Source organism: Balaenoptera ricei, chromosome 9, assembly GCF_028023285.1.
Source record: "Balaenoptera ricei isolate mBalRic1 chromosome 9, mBalRic1.hap2, whole genome shotgun sequence".
Lineage (NCBI taxonomy): Eukaryota > Metazoa > Chordata > Mammalia > Artiodactyla > Balaenopteridae > Balaenoptera > Balaenoptera ricei.
In genome coordinates, this window is record NC_082647.1 from 1,272,067 (window position 1) to 1,289,994 (window position 17,928).

The 17,928-nt window shown below is 64.6% G+C and overlaps 1 protein-coding gene across 3 annotated transcripts in view; it reads right to left on the reverse strand.

The window, feature by feature from the left end:
- Positions 1-4,869: 4,869 nt before the first annotated feature.
- The window catches only part of DNAJB6 (DnaJ heat shock protein family (Hsp40) member B6), a 58,253-nt gene continuing 45,194 nt past the window's right edge, over positions 4,870-17,928 (reverse strand). For all 3 annotated transcript variants that reach the window (XM_059932935.1, XM_059932933.1, XM_059932934.1), the window contains 2 exons: positions 10,304-10,519; positions 4,870-6,106 (listed from right to left, as the gene is read on the reverse strand). In XM_059932935.1, the coding sequence (XP_059788918.1) occupies positions 6,024-6,106; positions 10,304-10,519 (299 nt within the window). In that variant the 3' untranslated portion in view covers positions 4,870-6,023. The remainder of the gene's footprint in view (positions 6,107-10,303; positions 10,520-17,928) is intronic.

The following is a 17,928-nucleotide window of genomic DNA, read 5'->3' on the forward strand; positions in this document are numbered from 1 at the left end:
GTGGGGAGGCCTGGTGGGCGACATCACAGGCAGGGCAGGTGGCTCAAGACCCCCAGAACCACTCCCGCCCGGAAGGGAATCGTACAGAGGTGACGATGCTTTGGGGAGGCTGTCTCCCCAGCCACCCTGAAGACAGGCGAGCTGGCCCAGCTTTGCACGAAACACCTCTGGTCTTGGCTGAGCACGACCAGGTGGGTCGGGGCATAAACCTCACGTCGAACAGACATAGCTCAGAGCCCAGCTCTCCTCTCTCTGTGGACATCAGGGACCATATTTGACATCCTGGAGCCTGCGGTCTCCTTTGTAAAAGGACAAGGACACAGCCAGGCACCTGACGGCCAGGAGTCCAGAGCACCTGGGTGACACATCCCGGGGGCATCGCAGCGCCAGCCCTGGGAAGCCACACGCTCCCGCTCTGGGCGGGCGGACCCCGACCTGGGCTCAAGGGAGAACAAGGAAAGAGGCAGGGGCCTGGTGAGTGCCGCCCGGGACGGGCAGTGCTTCGGAGGCCTGGCCGGCGGGCTGAGGGACTCACCGCTTCCCGCAGCCCCGCCCTCTCCTGCCAGGGTTTCTGCCAGGCCTGCCTCCACTCCAGACCCAGACGCCCGGCCGACACCCACGCACGACGTCAGCTTTCTCAGGAACAGGCAGATTCATCGTCCTGGTCACCCAGGGCCACCCAGTCACTGTTTAAACGGCTACTTGGCCAGAGAACCAATAATTTCTAAGCCACAAAACTGAACTCTGTTTGTCCACTAAGAATGAATGCCGTTGATCAAGCGAAACCTGTGAAAACCCCAGAGACAGAGGCAAGGAATCCGCTGACGCGGCGGATGCCGACCGGCCCTGATGAGCGGCATCTGCCGCCGGGCGTCGGGGAGCCGCAGCGGCGGGGCCGCGCCAGGCGGGCAGGCACGCGGCACCGGGGTCTCCTCCAGACCCAGCCCAGCGCCCGGCGCCCGCCATCCATCCACACCGGCTGCTGGGAACGCGGCCTCACCCGCCAACCTGCCCCCGCTCCGGGGCTCCGGTCAGAGTTGCTGGACCCGCTTGTCGATGACTCCACGTCTTCCTGGGGAAGAAGTCAGGAATTCGGATGAAACAAACACTGAGTCATTTTGTAACAAATATTCACGGCGTTGGGCTCAACCTGAGAAGCTGGGCGCCCGCCCAGCAGTGGGGTCCGAGGCAGCGGCCTGGTCCAGGTGCCGAGCTGGACTACCCCTCTGCCCTCACGCGGCCTCTACCAAGAGCGGGTCTCTAGTTGGGCTGGGGGCCTCGGCCCCGGGCGGTAACCGTGCCTGGTGAGACCTTAACACCCACCCCAGGGCCTGTCTTGCACCCAACACTGGGGCGCCTTTGGTGTCCACACCCACCACCCCCACCCCAGGCAGACTCAGCTGAGAGCCAGGTGGATGCAGCAGGTGTGGGGAGGTGCCCAGGTGGCCCAGGCACGGGCACGGGTGAACGGAAAACCCAGGGGGCCTCCGAGGGTGGTCAGTGGCAACGGGGCCTGTGTGAGCTGCAGGGGTCAGGGAGGCGGGCCCAGGAAGGGGCCTGGTGCCACACGTCCACCCAAAGCCACCTGGCTGCGGGCCCGGGACGCCCTCCCTGCCCGGCCTTGCTCAGCAGCTCCAGGTGGGCAGGGGGATGTCAGGGGCCTGCCGTGAGGACCGCCCGAAACGGGGAGAAGGCGGCCTGAGGAGCCGCGCGCAGGCAGCAGGCACCGGGCAGGGGAGGCTGTGCCGGCTGGGCCCAGTCAAGAGCCCTGTGTCTCAGGCTCCTGCCAAGCCTCGGCCTTGCTTGGTGCCCGAGACGCTCCAGGGGCCCGTCCACTCCGGCTGCCCCCTGTCCCCCAGACAACAGAACAGCCCTGCCAGGCACCGTGCGGGGCGGGAGCTGACACAGCACACGCCTCGCCAGAGGACGCGACGTTCCCCAGAAGGTGGGACCCTCTGCTGCTTACACATCAGGACGCAGGCCGGACGCGGCACAGCGGCAGCAACCCAAGTGTCCACCCCTCCAGGGACCGTGGTCACCCACCACGGGATGCGATTCAGCCGAGAAATCTGATGCCCACGGCAACGTGGATGCTGGGTGAGTCAAGCCAGTCACAGGACAAACCCTGTGTGGCCCCACTCACACGAGGTCCTGGAGTCACTGAATCAGAGACAGAAGGAAGGACCCGGGGGGGCGGCAGGGGCGGGCGTCATGTTTCACGGGGACACAGTTTGGGAAGATGAGGTCAAGTGCTGGAAGTGCTGGTGGCGATGCTGGCCGAACAGTGTGACTGTGCTGGACGCCCCTGGGCTGCACAGTGAAAACTGGTTCAGACGGTCCATGGTGCGCTCTCCGTATTTCACCAGGACTAGAAAACACGGCATCGTAAGCAGCTCCGGGCAGAGCTGTGGACGGGTGGTAACGGGGCCACGCCCGCCTCCCCGTGAGTTCGCTCCTCCGAAGGCCGGGGGCCCGGGCGCCCCCTCCTCAGCCTCCTCTCTTGTTCACCGGGGGCCCGGGCGCCCCCTCCTCAGCCTCTTCTCTCGTTCACTTCTTCAAAACACGCGGACTTAGCAGCCTCCCTGCAAAGCATGGGCTGGACGTTGGTGGCTGGGGAGGGTCCCCAGGCCAGGCCCCACCACCCCTGTCTCCGGGGTAAAGGCAGGGCTGTCGTGGTCTCCAGTTGTTGGCCAAGGCCGGGGGCCTGGCGAGGGGAGGAGGCCAGCGGGTCCCGTGCATCTTCTGGACGCTCCAGGCTTCAACCCAAGCGGGAGCGGCTCCCGGGGGTGGGGGGAAGAGTCCCAAGGGACAGCCCCTCTCCGTGTGGCCAAAGGCCTCTGGGCAGGCCCTGTGGGGCGGGGGCCGGCAGCCCGGACCTCTGCGTGGGACCCGGGCCCCTGCTCTCAACCTGGGGTGACACGCCTGCGGCGTCCCCGAAGCTCACGGCAGTCACCTGGCTGAGGACACCGGCCGCCTCCCCTGGACGGCCCGCAGTCTCGGGGGTCTGTCCCCAGGTCCCAGGCCAGGCAAGCAGAGCGGGCTCTGCGGAGGCCCAGCGGGAGGCGGGCCCCGGGGAAACCTGCCCCCGAGCGAGCCGGGCTCTTCCGTGAGGTGGCAGGGCGCCGAGGGCCGGGTGGACCGTCCTTGGGCCGAGGGAGCAGCCGCGGGGAAAGGGAGGGGCCCCCCAGAGAGCAGCACGATGACAAGAAAACACCGAACCCTCCAGAACCCGGTCTCGTCTCTGCGCACCAGGCGGGGGAAGGGCCCATCCACCAGCAGGACCAAGTGGGCCGCCACCCGCCCTCCTGGGCAGACGCAGCTCCGCAGCCGCCCTTCCCTCCGGCCCACCAGGAGCCAGGGCCGCCCACGGGGCTGCCCTGCCCGGCCCCTCCCAACCCCGGGCACCCGCGTCCCACGGCCGGGCCTCTGTCCGCGAGGAGGGGGGCACACTGCCTCCCACGCGCAGGGGGGCCCCGCCGCACTCGTCATCTCCGGGGTGGTGGTCAGAGCTGCCCGGCTGCTCGGTGCCGGACGGAGGGGGCGGCGGGGCAGGGGCAGAGCCACAGCCCCAGCGGTCCTCGTCCACTCTGGCCCCAGGCCATCCTCAGGTTCCCAGGACGACACCTTGAGGACCAGGGGCCGCCGCAGACTGGAACGCGCCCGGAGGGGTCCTCCAGGTGGGCAACTGCGGACCAAACGACCCGAAAGGGTGGCCTCTGGGCGGCAGACTCAGGTGGTGCGGAAGGAGGGAGGGGCCGGCGCCGGGGGAGGGGGCAGTTTCTGCTCCTACTTGGTGCAAAGCTTCGCGGAAGCAACCAGGGGTGACCAGGACCACTGCGTGAGCACAGACGTGCCCTGGATCCCGAGCCGGTGAATCCTAGGTCTCCCTACTGTCAAACGACCTTCAAAATAAAACCTCATTTTGGCAAAAGTGAAAGAAAAAAAAAATCAGGCGTGATTATTAATGTTATATGGCCCACTTTTTGAAGGCTCCAAACAAGAGTTTGGAAGAGCTTCCCTGTGGATGTTTCCACAGCATTTTCCCGGTTCAATGCTGCCCCATCAGATTGGGGACGGGACACGGCATGTCCTACGAAAGTGTATGCATTTCAAATTGAACGTTTCTTACGTGAGCTTTGCAGCCCTTAACCCTCCTAACACAGGGGAAGAGGTGGCTCCAGCCCCACAAGCTCTGTGCCCACCCCTGGGCTGGTTTGGTTCTGCCCCCTCTCCCCTCCCCTCCGAAGCGGGACCCACCTGTGGGCCTGCCCTCCAGGGGCCTCCCCTCCCCTCTTCACTCAGGAGCGGCCTGCAGGGCAGGGCTGTGTGAAGACGGACGTGGGGTCCCCAGCAGCTTGATGACCGCCGGGGCTCTGCCCCATGGCACGGACACTGTGTCCTATCCTGGGTGACCGGCCTTGAGGACCTGAAACCTTCCTCGCGTCGGGCCGGCCCTCCCCCTGGGTCCCCACAGCGGGGAGGCTCTGGGCTGTGAGGGCTGAGAAGAACCAAGTCAGGGCGTCGTGCGTGGACCACCACCCCCCTCGGAGAGGCTCCAACTCCTCCGAGTGACCCTCCTTTCACGGCCCCGGGACGTGGCCGCTGTCCTCGGCCAAGACAGAGTCTGGAGGCATGCCCGGCTCATCTCCGTGCTTCCCGTGGTGTCAGCAAGGCCGCTGGTTTCACACGTCGTACATTCAGGGGCGACGTCGTCTTTAAAACAACATTCCCACTCTACAGTGATGCATCTCAGAATCTAGACTCTTGCCCCCAAAATACCACTTGATCTCTCATAACTGAAATGACAGAGAAGAACTGCTTTTCTTTTTAATTACTAATAACTGATGTTTATAAATGATGGCAAGTGAGTGTTAGTCAATAACGCTTACAGTTTATTTACGTGGGTAGCACTTAAAATCCGTTACGCTTTCATGGTTACATTGTCCACACTAAGCATCAAACACCAGTCCACTCTTCACCCAAGAGTCCACACCACCTTCCACTACAACCAGGTACACGGAGCAAACTGCACAGTCACCTGAGAACCACACGCGTCACACTTGCTCCCGGCGCCCAAGCCCGCGGCTCGGCCATGAAAGCTGTGCCCCCAGTGCCCGGACTCCCAACGCCGCTGGGTGAAAGCTGCTGGCGTTTGAAAATGCCATCCAAGCTTTTCACGATGCCCTCGGTGCCCGGGGGCAAAGGGCAAGGGGACTCAGGCGGGTGCAGGAGTGAGAGGAGGGGCCCTGACAGCGGGCGGGGAGGGGGTTAGGGGCCTCGGTCCTGCGGAGGAGTCGCTGCCGGAAGCTGGGAGACCCCGGCCCAAGGGAAGCGATTCTTCTGAAGGAGCCGGTGCCGGAGCCCGCACCCGGCTCAGCGCCTGTGCTCAGTACCTCACGAGCTGCATGTGGGAGGGGCTCGTCTGCTTCCCCCCAGCCTGAGTCTAACCTAAGAGCCAGAGGTGCTACTACTGAACAGAATTTTGTAGACTCCTGTGTCCCTGCCAAAACAACTACAGATCCAAGGAAAGACGGGCTATTCGAGAAGATTAGAATTAAAACCATAAACGTGAAGGGGCTCCACACCTCGAGCGGCCAGGTCACCGTGAAGGTCTGGCTCCCCGAAACTGAAGAGAAGGTCACCTGGGGCCAGGAGTCACCTTTACGTCGCCCTGTGCTTAACTTGAGTCTAGATTCACACACTCAGCGGAGGAGCGAAGGTCGTGTCACGAGCATGCACGCGCCGTCGGGAGCGCCACACGGCCAAAGCTGCAAGCATCTCCGCAGGTGTGCGCCAGGGAAGCAGGGTGGCCTCAGCCGCCGGGGGGATGAGCGGGCGCAGAGCTGGAGAAGCAGGGACGGGCCCGCGGCTCCATGCTCCCGCCCCCCGGGCCCTGACCGGTGTGCCCCCAGTGTCCCCAGCGCCGAGCAGGTGTGGCCTCGGGGCGGCGGAGAAGCAGGTGCGGCACCCGGCACGTGTGTGCAGCCCCTCGGCTGGCCGCCCGCCGCTCCACTGCGGCCCGTCTACGGGCGGCCCTTGGTCGACTTCTTCTTCTTCGACTCCTCTCTCTGCTTCTGCTTCTTCCTCTTGCCACCTTCTTTGAATCCTAAGGAAACAGGCGTGTGAAACACTGCAGAGGAGCAGCTGCGGCCCCACCAAGAGGCAGACGTGTCTCTAGGTATCCCCCCGGTTAAAACAAACAAACCTCGCGATACAGTTATGTGACCTCACTCCTATCTGCTCCACGACTAAGGCTCAACAAAAACATGGACAGACTTAAAACTTGGCGATGGAAACCTCTAACATGATCCGACCAGCATCCCAGCCCCGCGGAGGCTGCGGGCTCGCCCTCCGCCCACCAAGCCAGCCCCGCGGGCCTGCCCATCATCTGTCCCCACGACCCAGCCCCAGGTCACCTGGAGACAAGGCAGGGCAGGCTCCGCCTCGGGGGATGGGCCTCCCCGGGGGCCCCTCTGCAGGGAGAAGCCCAGCTGTTACAGCGTCCGGGGCTCAACCAATGCCCCACTCCAACCTTTTCCCCTGTGCCGTGTGCTTGCCCGAAGCCGGGGGAGAAAGGCGGGTGTGACCCGCTCACCCTCCTGAGATTTTGTCCGAAGAGCCAGAAGAGCTCCGGGTTATTTCTGCGAAAACAGCTCAGGACCTTGTGTTGCGTTAGCGCACACAGACGTGGGCGGAGGAGCGGGACGCTGAATTTGGTAACAGAAGATCGTTTTGAACGGTCAGCCTAGAACCAGGCCAGGATCACTGCAGGCCTGTGACCTAATGCGCGTGGGCCCCTAAGCCTGCTGAAAAGAGCACATAAAAGCATCCTCGAGATTTTAAATTAGGAGGCAGGTGCCATTTTAGAACACAATCTCCTCTCCAGACGGAACCCAGAGACCCAGTCTGTTCACGACACGCATGTGTCCACACAGAACCACCCCTGGGTGGGCCGGGCCCGGGGGTCAGTTAGATGGGCGCCGACAGCCAACCGGGACCTGATCACGATGCCCGCTGCGGGGCAGGGGGGGAAACTGAGGACACACACGCGCCTCCAACAGGACGAGGCTGCCAGGGCCTCCCAGCCTCACCACCGACTCAAACGCCCCTGGAATCCGCTCGCAGAGGGTGGAGGCTGGCGCGGCCCCCAGGGCTCTGCGGCCTGTGTCCTGCCTGCTCTCCCATCAGCACAGCCGTCCGGGTCAGGTGCTGTACGGAAGTGGCCCTGACACGGGGGCCGCGGCAGGGGCCCCGGGGGTCCTCACGCCCAGCGTCCTCCTGCCTGACCCGGCTACCTACACAATAAGCCAAAAGGAAGGAAGAGAAACACCTGCGAACCCACCGCCAGCGCACAGCAGCCCCGCCCCTGTGACCACGCTGCTCTGGCCACGAGTCACTCCTCTCAGCTCTCCCTTTCACACTCGACCACGACGACCGACCGAGGGGGCCACGGGGGCGCCGGGACCCTCTCCTGCCTCATACTCAGGCCCCGGCCCCGTCTCCACTCATGAATCCCCTAAGCCAGAGGCGCCCCCGGGCACACACCGGGCAGAGCTGGGAAGTTAAAGGATCAACGTTATCCTTTCATTCGTGAATTTCTTCTTCACATTGAATAATTTTAATTTTCCTTTTTAACAGTTACACATTCTCGATAGACCTCCAGTGTGTGTGGAATCCATAAACGAAAAACACTAATCCTTTATCCACATCTCGCCGTCTAATTTACGGGCTCCGAGAGGCGTGCGATGCGTCCTCTGACATAAAGCCGGGGCGGTCACCCCGTCTCACAGCAGGTTAACAACACAGTGAATGCCGGCAAGAAGGCACCGTCGGGCTGAACACAGAACTCCCCCCGCAGACGGGCCAAGGCTCCCCCAGCCGCACCCTGACCCTGAACCACACGGGCCGCACCGTCAACACGGGAGATCCTCCCAGGAGCAATCAAGCCCATGTTCTGAGGCCTGAGCGCATCGCAAGCGAGGGCTCGTGTTTAGCCTAAAATCATCAGAACCCGCCAGGCCACTGCCCACCCCGCCAGCCCCGGGGGCACCTAGCCCGCCGATTGCTCAAATGGCTGAAGCACCAAGTGGGGACACCGGACACTTTGTAGGGAACCAAGCCCTTCATCACATGCTTCTAAGAAGGCTGCCCGCGATGTGAAAGCCTGGCAGGAAGTCACCGCGGGAGCCTCCAGACCACGCGGAGCGCGCCCGCCGGAGGGGCAGGCGTGGCGGGGCAGGACGGCGGCGGCGGGAGCGGCCCGGCGGGTGCCCATCACTCTGCTCCCTGGAGGCCCTGACCCACTGGGCACCTAGCTTTGCCCTGTTACCCCAGCGGCCTTTTCCGCTCTCCCAGTTTTGGAGTCTTCCTCCGGAGCAGCTCCGTCATCTCTCGATAAGAAGTCAAACGAGCTCACTATAGTCATGTAAAAAGCATATCTTTAATTCTTTGGTGATTCATTCTGACACTCTTTTGAAGGCCTCGTAGCTTGATTTGAAAGAAGGAAACAAACCACAAAAAAAAAAGTGTGCTCCGCAGCGCCCAGCACCTGCCAGGCCGAGCCCTGGCCGCCCGACATCGCTGTGGAGCACGGGCAGGAAGAAGCATTCGGCAGAAGCACAAGGCCATTGCTCGCCCTCGTGTGTAAGCATGTGCTGAGTTCATAAATCAACAGTTTCCCCACCTGGAAACAACACCTGGGAGGGCCCTGATGGTTAACACTGACAAAGCACAAGATCTCACAAAGAAGAATTACTTTCTGATGATTCCCCAGCAGTGGCTACTCTCCTTCCGTCCACAGCCCTGGTCTCTGTTGCTCAGAAGCACCACGGGCCTCGCTGTGACCCCAGGCCCACTTCCTGCTCAGGAAGCCAGCTAGATGCCTAACAAGGCTCCTCCAGGCAGGCCTGAGCCCGCACGCCTCACTCTTGGGAACTGGGATATGCCCACCCAGTTTAGACACCCAGGTTTATGGTCACCTTCCAACCAAAGGGACAGCCCGTAAGGTCCCTGTTCAAATGGTATTTGTTCGGGGAAACTGAATCTACAGCCCTGCCCCTCGCCAAGTCCAGCCAACGAGCGGTCAGGACCAGGAGGTGACGATAAATCTGGGGAAAACATCCACACGCCCATTCAAGGCAGAACAAGTTTCTTCTGAATTCGCACAGCCCTTCCACTTTCAATCACCTCCATTTTTCTTTCAATTACCCAGGAAGAGGCTAACGCTCCCAGATGGCCCATGTGCCTTGGGTGGCACTGCTTCCTGGCAGCCGGTGGCCAGGTCCGCGCAGTCCCGCGGGGCTCTGCACCCTGGCTCAGAGCCCAGGACACCCGCCTTCCGGTGGGTGGATGGGACAAATCCCCTGTCCTCCTCAAGACCCAAGCACGCACCCTGCTCCACGTGAAAAGGGCCAGAAGGGGACTGAAGGGACAGAGCTCCCAATAGAAAGTTCTGGGAGAAGAAAGGGATAGACCTCATCCTTTCAGTTCCCTGCGCAGACGATGCTTTCTTGCCCTAGGTTCACAGAAGTAACCTCACGACGTACACTGAGACGTCACCCTGGAACAAGGGACCAAGGATCCATCTCTTCCTTCACATAACCTGCTGTGGTCAACCTGGCGACTTCCAGTGCTGAGAACCAAGACGGGCACAAACGCTTCAAACCGATGAGTAATTCAAACTAGATTTACATCGGCCTTTAGACTCAGCCAGGGTCAGCCTGCATGCACAGCCATGCCGTCAGAAGTAATCCAGAACTTTCTACAGGGAACACACTTCAAAGACCCATCTGGGTTCTCTAAGAAATTACAGGTCAAGAAGCTGGAAGAGGGCAGAGCGGGGTCTGGAGAAAGGGGGTCACGAAGCCTCAGTGCATCCAGAGGTGGGACACTTCCCCTGGGGTAAGGGTGGGTCAGCACCCATCCACCTGACCACAGGACCCCTGGGGGCGGGTGTCAGGTTCTGCCTGTAACTCAACAGCAAGGCGGGGAGGCATGGCTGAAGCCGCAGGGCCCCCAGGAGAGGCTGGGCGGGCGCCCGCTCTGCGGGACCAGACCCCCAGCATGAAGTTGGAAGTCACACAAAGGGTCTCAGCTGCTGCCCAAAACAACACATGGCATGCCGTGGTGGGAGACCGGCACCCCGCTTTAGTGTGGGCTCCACGCGGCCTCCCCCCACCCGCCCGCCCGCCCGCCCGTCAGGCCAGGACGCAGCAACACAGGGGCCATCTCGGTCCTCGGGGGCCCCGGGAAGGCCGGGAGGCAGCCCCGCGGGGAGGCTCTGCGGCGGACCCCCCGTGCACACCTGCGGGGAACGCGGCCGGGGGCTCCCAGCTGCTGCCGGCCCGGTGCCGGCCTGGCTCGTCCTCGTCCTCACCCGGGGGGTGGGGCGCGTGTTTGGGCACAGAGGCTGGCCGGTGGGACTTCAGAGGGCGGGCACTGGTGCTGGCGGGCTGGGCGGGCAGCGCGTGCTGGCCTCGTCGCCGGCACTCCTCCGCGAAGGCGTCCTCGTCGGCCACACCTGAAAGCACAGGACGGAGACGGGCATGAGCCGTGCGGCGCGAGGTCCTGGAGCGGGAGGAGGAGGCCCTCATCTCGCGCCCGGCCCGCTCGAGCAGGGCCTCAACCGGATCTTCCGAGAGAGAACAGAGGAAACCAAAGTAGCCCCCAGGGGAGCGGCAGCGCATCCTGAAAGCACACCCGACCTTCAAGAGTGAGGGCGGGGCGCCCGTGACAAATTCACCCTCAGAATCGGCCCAAGGGTGTCACCCCGGAGGGGTGGGCTCCGGGCCAGCCATCGGTCTCTCTCTCAGGCAGCTGCAATGCCAGGACCTGCACAGACCTGCGGTGATGGAGGCGGCGGCCACCCGGCTTCCCGCCCGCTCGTGCCAGAGGGCGGCTCCGAGCTCTGGGCCGGGGACCCGCACGCACGGTCACCTGTCACCGGACGCACAGCCAAGAACATTTCTCCTTGCTCTCCAGATTGTGTTTCTCTTGGTGTTTTCAAAAACATAAGTTTTGCACATTAGGTGGATACTAGCAATAAAATTAAGAAACGAATGATAATAGTCACCGAATAACTTCAAATTTCATTCTCTGGGGGGTTTTTGATCAGCAGTCACGCGGGGGGTCGGCGGGGCCTAAGGGAAAGGCTGTCAGAAACCCAGTAACAACGCAGGACACAACCGGTCCAACGGGAGCAGTGACACCAGGCGGTAGCCTTCCTGTGCCTCAACAACCCTGCTCCCTGGACGGTGGGTGGGCCCGGCACCCAAACCGCGACGTCCAGGGCGCACACCGCTGAGCCCCAAGCAGGCGACAGCCAGTGTGACCCGACACGCTCGCCCACTCGAGCTCTTCCCCAGGCAGACCCTCCCTCCACCGCTGCCGGCCCCACCCACCCCGCCAACGCGGAGGACGATGGGCCTGCAGAGATGCTCCCTGTAACCAAGACCTGCTCTCAGGGGGGTGCGCGCTTACAATCCTTTCCGCACCACTTACACGTCCCGGAGCGCCAGGTTCAGTGCTGGAAACAGGCGTGGGGCCTCCCCCCTCCATTTCCTCCAGACGCCTGAGCTCAAGTACTGGCCCCAACACGCGCTCACCGACCCCCGCTCACCGCCCCCGCGCTCACCGCCCCCGCGCTCACCGCCCCCGCGCTCACCGCCCCCCCGAGCTCACCGCCCCCCCCGCGCTCACCGCCCCCGCGCTCACCGCCCCCCCGCGCTCACCGCCCCCCCGCGCTCACCGCCCCCCCGCTCACCGCCCCCCCGCGCTCACCGCCCCCCGCTCACCGCCCCCGCTCACCGCCCCCGCGCTCACCGCCCCCGAGCTCACCGACCCCCGCTCACCGCCCCCGCGCTCACCGCCCCCGCTCACCGCCCCCGAGCTCACCGCCCCCCCGCGCTCACCGCCCCCGAGCTCACCGCACCCACGCCGCACCGCGCTCACGGCGCCCCCGCGCTCACCGCCCCCGAGCTCACCGCCCCCCCGCGCTCACCGCACCCCGAGCTCACCGCCCCCCCGCGCTCACCGCACCCCGAGCTCACCGCACCCCCGCGCTCACCGCACCCCCGCGCTCACCGCCCCCGCTCACCGCCCCCGAGCTCACCGCCCCCCCCGCGCTCACCGCCCCCGAGCTCACCGACCCCCCGCGCTCACCGCACCCCGAGCTCACCGCACCCCCGCGCTCACCGCCCCCCCGCGCTCACCGCCCCCGCTCACCGCCCCCGAGCTCACCGCCCCCCCCGCGCTCACCGCCCCCGAGCTCACCGCACCCACGCCGCACCGCGCTCACGGCGCCCCCGCGCTCACCGCCCCCGAGCTCACCGCCCCCCCGCGCTCACCGCACCCCGAGCTCACCGCACCCCCGCGCTCACCGCACCCCCGCGCTCACCGCCCCCGCTCACCGCCCCCGAGCTCACCGCCCCCCCCGCGCTCACCGCCCCCGAGCTCACCGACCCCCCGCGCTCACCGCACCCCGAGCTCACCGCACCCCCGCGCTCACCGCCCCCCCGCGCTCACCGCCCCCGCTCACCGCCCCCGAGCTCACCGCCCCCCCCGCGCTCACCGCCCCCGAGCTCACCGCACCCACGCCGCACCGCGCTCACGGCGCCCCCGCTCCGCACAGGATACCTCCTCTGACACCGCAAAGAAGTATGGTGACCTCGGGCGGCCTAGCACCCGGGCGTGCATTTTAAGGCTCTCCACGCCCTGCAGGGCCTCTGACATTCCCAGCACGGGCTCGGCAGGGCGCCCTGGGCTCATGGTCTCTCCCAACAGCACATCCCCTCCCTCCAAGAGACATGCGCGAGCCGCTTGTGCCGCCAGCTAACCAAGCGCTCGGAGAGAGCACCTAGCGGTCGGCGGACGTGGCCTTGACCACCATCACACCAGATGCCACCCCTAGCAGTCCCCTGAGGACCTATGGCCACCGTCACGGCGGCTTCTCAGAGTCAAACGGACCGCCGAGCTGAGGAAGCAGGCCCTGGGCGCGGCCGTCACATCTGCTCCCCGTCCCCCGAGCAGGGGCGCCCCTGTGCCCGCTGAGGGGGGTCGTCAGGCACCGACTGGCACCGACGCAGGCTTCACGCGAGAGCAGGGCGCTCCCAGAACACGCCTGTCTGGAAGAGGAACGTGCGCGAGCGAGGGTCCCGGGGCAGGGCCAGGGCTGGGAGCACTCAGGGCCACTCCACCCCCCGGGGGCTCTGCGGGGTCGAGACGCAGGTATGACTCCCAAATCCACGGAGCCCTCCCAGGGGAGGGGGCCCCACGGGGCCGCGGCTAATAAAACACCACAGCGACTTGACCTCAGAACCCTCCCTGGACGCGGCAGGCGGGGGAGCGTGGGCAGCCCCAGCACGGCCGCAGGGTCGTGCAGGCTCGCGGCGCCCGCGCTCGGGGAGCTCGGCACCCAGCAGCCCAGGCACAGGCTCGGCTCGTCTCCACCTGGGGAGGCGGCGGCGGCCTGGGTGGGCCTCTGGGGTGAGCAGCCGGCCCCTCCCCGGCTCCAGACGCAACCGCGCCCGGCCGCTTTGACGTGACCTTAAGGATGGCACGTCGCCCACAGGTGTAGCCTGAGCATCCCAGGTGCTGGACCACACACAGCAGCGTGTTCGCTCTGAGTGCCCGCGTGACCGCGACGGGCCTGGACGTGGGCGTCCCAGGAGGTCCGGGCACCCCGGGGGCCGGCCGCCGCTGTGTTACTCACCTCAGGTCAGCTCAAACCCACTGGGTCTGTCGGCCGCACAGAAGAGGCGGTGCTCCCCCTGCCCCACTCCGCTCAGGGAAGCCCCACCTGCAGGACCGCACGGCCGTGGGCACAGACGACACTTACCTGCCAGGCCGGCCGCGGGAGGCCCGGTGAACGGACAGCGCCGGCTGTGTCCCGCGCACGGCACGGTCGCCTGCTCTGCTCCCTGACAGTCTTCAGTGGCGCCAGCGCACAGGCCGGGAGGCTCCCGTAGGACCCGCATCCGCCCGGCGTGCCCCCTCAGCCGTGCTGTCACCCCGCGCCCCGGCCGCACACACCAGCCCGTCCCCAGGCCCCGGCCACCCCAGCCCTCAGGGCCGCTGGGCACGCTCTGCGTCTGCCGTCTGGTTAGAGGACGAAACGGTCACTAAGGCGTTACTCCCGGCGTTCCGGAACAAATCCCAGCACACCGCGCAGAACGCGCCCCAGGCCTTCAGGGTCTGGTGACCTCCCCGAAGACCGGGACCCGCTGTGGGCAAAGGTGGGGACACTCTTGGGTCCTGGGGACCCCCTCCCCCGGCAGCCGTGCTTCTGCCTTGTCCCCTCCCGCCCCGGGCACGGCCGGCTCTGGCGAGGGGCTCGCGCTGACCTGGTTGGCCCCCTGCACCCTCCTCCCGGGCTAATCCTGGCACCCTCCCACTTCCGGCCTTGCTTCTGTGAAGCCCCTCCCTGCGGGCCCGGCCGCACCGTCTCTGGACCAGGCATTGTCCAGGGGTAGACGCAGGGGCCACAGCTGAAAGCTGGACTCTCAGGCTTGGGCTCCGAGGCGAGCCCTTCAGAAGCTGCGACGGACACGCAGCTGGCGCCTCACTGTCCCACGAGCTGGCCCTGGTAGACACCGTCACCTCTGTGCCCCCGGGCCCCCCCTCCAACACCATGAGCCCCGGAGGCCCTGGGGTCTGGAGCACGATGATCAAGCCACAGACCCCACAAGGTTCCCCGTAAAGCTCTTCCATGTCTCAAGTACCAGGAAAAGGATTTGGGGAAAAGACGAAAGGTGGATGTTGAGAAGCTTATCTGAATATTTCCGCTGGACACTTTCTGGAAGGAATCCCTCGACGTGTTCATTCAAGCGCTCATTTTGAACCCACTGTACCACACGCAGAATAACAGCAGGCACTGACAGACTGACAGAAAAGGAGGCCACCACACCCAGAAGGGCAACCAGCTGTGGGCGACACAGGACCCCCTTGTCTGAGAAGACGACCCGCTGCTGCTGCCGGTCTGAGTAAGGACCATCAGCACCGTCAACTCCTGCCACTTCAAGCGTTCAGGACGGTGCCTCCCCTGCAGGGGCCTGGCCTCACTGCACACGGGGGGGGGGGGGGGGGGGGGAGTGAGCGGACCCGTGCCGCTCGCCGTGTCCCACGGCTCCTGAGCGCGAGAGGCGAGAAGCCGAGGGGCACGGGAGGCTCGGCAGACGTGCGGCGTGCGGAGGAGAGCGGGCGGCCCCGGAGGGTAGGGCAGGAGGCCGTCCTGCCCCGACGCCAGCCCCCCGTTCTCCCCGGGCCCAGCTGACGTCTCAGAACCGACACAGGCCTCTATCGGGTCTCCCCGCGCCGCAGCCCGGCTCGCCCCGGGAGCTGACCTAACTGCTCCGGGACGCAGATGGCAGAGGTCTGTAAACGGCCCCCAGTGACTGTCGTGTGCACCCCGAAGCCAGGCCCCGGAGACGCCCCTCGGGCCTGTTCAAGGGCAGGTCTGTCCAGGGCAGAGGCGGCTCTGCCTTCAGGGCAGGCGGGGCCGCGGGATGCCAGTACCCCGCCCTCCCCTGCCCAGCACCTGGGTGGAGGGCGAGCCCCTCCCCTGGAGGGCAGGCGTCTCAAGGGGACGTGAGAGGCCCCGGGAAAAGCAGCGCCGGGAGCTCCCGAGACAGACGCAGGAAGAGCTGACGCCTGGGCGAGGGCTGCACAGAGGCCTTGCTGGCGGCCTCGGCTGCACCCGCGCTGACGGCTCCAGTGCGTCCCAGTCTGTTCCAGGGCGTCCCCGCCGTGCCGCCTGGGGCTCCTCGTTCTCACAGCGTCCCTCACGCCCCAGGTCCTCCCACAAGACCCACCCCAGCTCCAAGGGCTGCGTCCGTCCCGCGTCGGGGGGCCCAGGGGGCTGGACCACGTGACCCGCGACAAGGACCCACCAGGCCTCTCCCTGCAGGCAGCGGAGAGCCCAGGATCTCCCACCCCTGCAGGGGTGGGCGCGCAGAGGACCCAGCCGGCCCGTGCCACGTTCTGCCCTCAGACCCCCTTCCTCCCCGGCCCCCAGCAAGGCACCCTCGGCTGTGGGACATAACCGCTGAAGCAGCGCAGACACCTCGAGCCTCGAGGGCGTGGCGGGGAGGCCGGGCCTCGGGTGAGGGGGTCCTGGAGGCAGAGAGGGAAGAGGCGGCCCGTCCTCTGAGGCCCAGCCGCCCTGGCGAAGCATGTGGGGCCCTGATTTCAGACGGCAGGAGGGAGGGACACACGCCACCAGCCCAGCTCCATCCCAGGTTGAGGATGGGCTGTGAGTCCAGCTGCGTGAGGAGACACCGCCGCCCCTAAGCCCCGTCGCCAAAACAACTCCTGAGCCTGTGGTTCCCGACGCAGAGAGGAAGGTTCCCTGATGGTGTCCAGCAGGGTGGGCGCTGCCCGGGAGGCCCACAGAGGCTCTCCTCGGCGAGACACTCTTCCCTAAAGCCAGGACCCCTCCGCCACCCAGACGACAGCCCAGCTGCCTCCACCACCCGCCCCAGAAAACGCCTGCAGCCAAAGCTCCTGCGCTTTGAAGAAGGAGCCTTGGGCTCTGCGATGCTCAGTTGCTAAACTCAGCATCGGCCGGCACCCACTTTCAGGGAGGGGTGGGGGGGAGGGCCTTAGCACTCACAGGACCCCTCGTGCCTCCAGACCCCCCAGGCCCCATGTGGATGGTGGGGTGGGCGTCCCAGGGCTGGCTCTCCTCTGAACAAAAACCTTCTCCAAAAAAAGCACGCTGCCCACCAAGGGTCATGGGACGCCAAGTGCCACTACACGGCAGACGCTTTGAGTCAGTCAGAAGAGGTGACGGCGATGTCCAGCACCTGCTAAGGACAGGAGGACGCGCCCCCCTCGTGAGGAGAGAAGGCCCCCACGCGGGCCCCCGCCCCCACCCTCACAGACCCACGTGGGGCCTCTCGGGACAACCTCGACTTCCAGGAGTTAACACCAGGAAGTGATGACCGCCACTCCCATCCCATCCCCCCACTCCCAACATCACGCCTTCTGAAAGCCAACCACATTTTGGGCTTCTTTCTACAGCCTTTTCCAAAATTTCCATACGTTTCTGTTAACTGCTGAAACATTCCTCTTCTACGGAAACTCACTAATTGTTTCAGCAATTTACTATATAAAGGCAAAACACATTACTTGAAGAAAAATAAGTAAGTCACATCCACTCTTACAACCCAGACAGAACTTACTGTTTCGGCATAATTTCCGCTAACCTCTTCCTCTGCAGAAATTAGCTATTAACGCACATGAATTCACTAAAGTTTACGTGGGATACAATTCAAACATCCTTTTCATTTGGGAAACAGAAAACATCCTGCCTTCTAGCACCAAGTTAGATACAATTTCAAAACAAACCACAACCTGCCAGTGCCCCTGTGCCCAAGCTCACTGAAGTCACCGAGGAACTATGAGGGGAATGTCCCAGCCGCCGCCCCATGTGCACAACCACCAACCCAAATGCTCCACTTCTTTCCCCAAATGGAGTCCGAATACGCAGTAGGAATCTGGCTGATAACATGCAAATGAAAGCCAACTTCCTTATATAAAAACAGAATCACTTGTTTCCAAATACGTACAATCCAAAAGGCCTCGGTTGTGGCTGCTGTTTTCTTTCTCTGAGGGGTCGGGGCAGGGGTTAATCCCATACTTCTTCCTATCATGCATACCACGGACACAAATGTAGATGACTCAGACATCCAAAAATGCATCACTGGCCCAAGAGAGGATTCAAATATTTAGGGCCTGATAAGTGCCTGGCACATGTGATGTTGCCTCGCTCTCAGGGACTCAGTGCTGGACACCCGCGAACAGAAAAGCACGACAGGACGAGGCCCACGCAGATCAACGGCCGGAGGACGCAGAGACAAAAGCAGGGGCAGAGGCGAGGAAGAGCAGGCGCGCCGTTCCCAGGATGGGGAGGAAAGCAAGGCACGGAAGCAC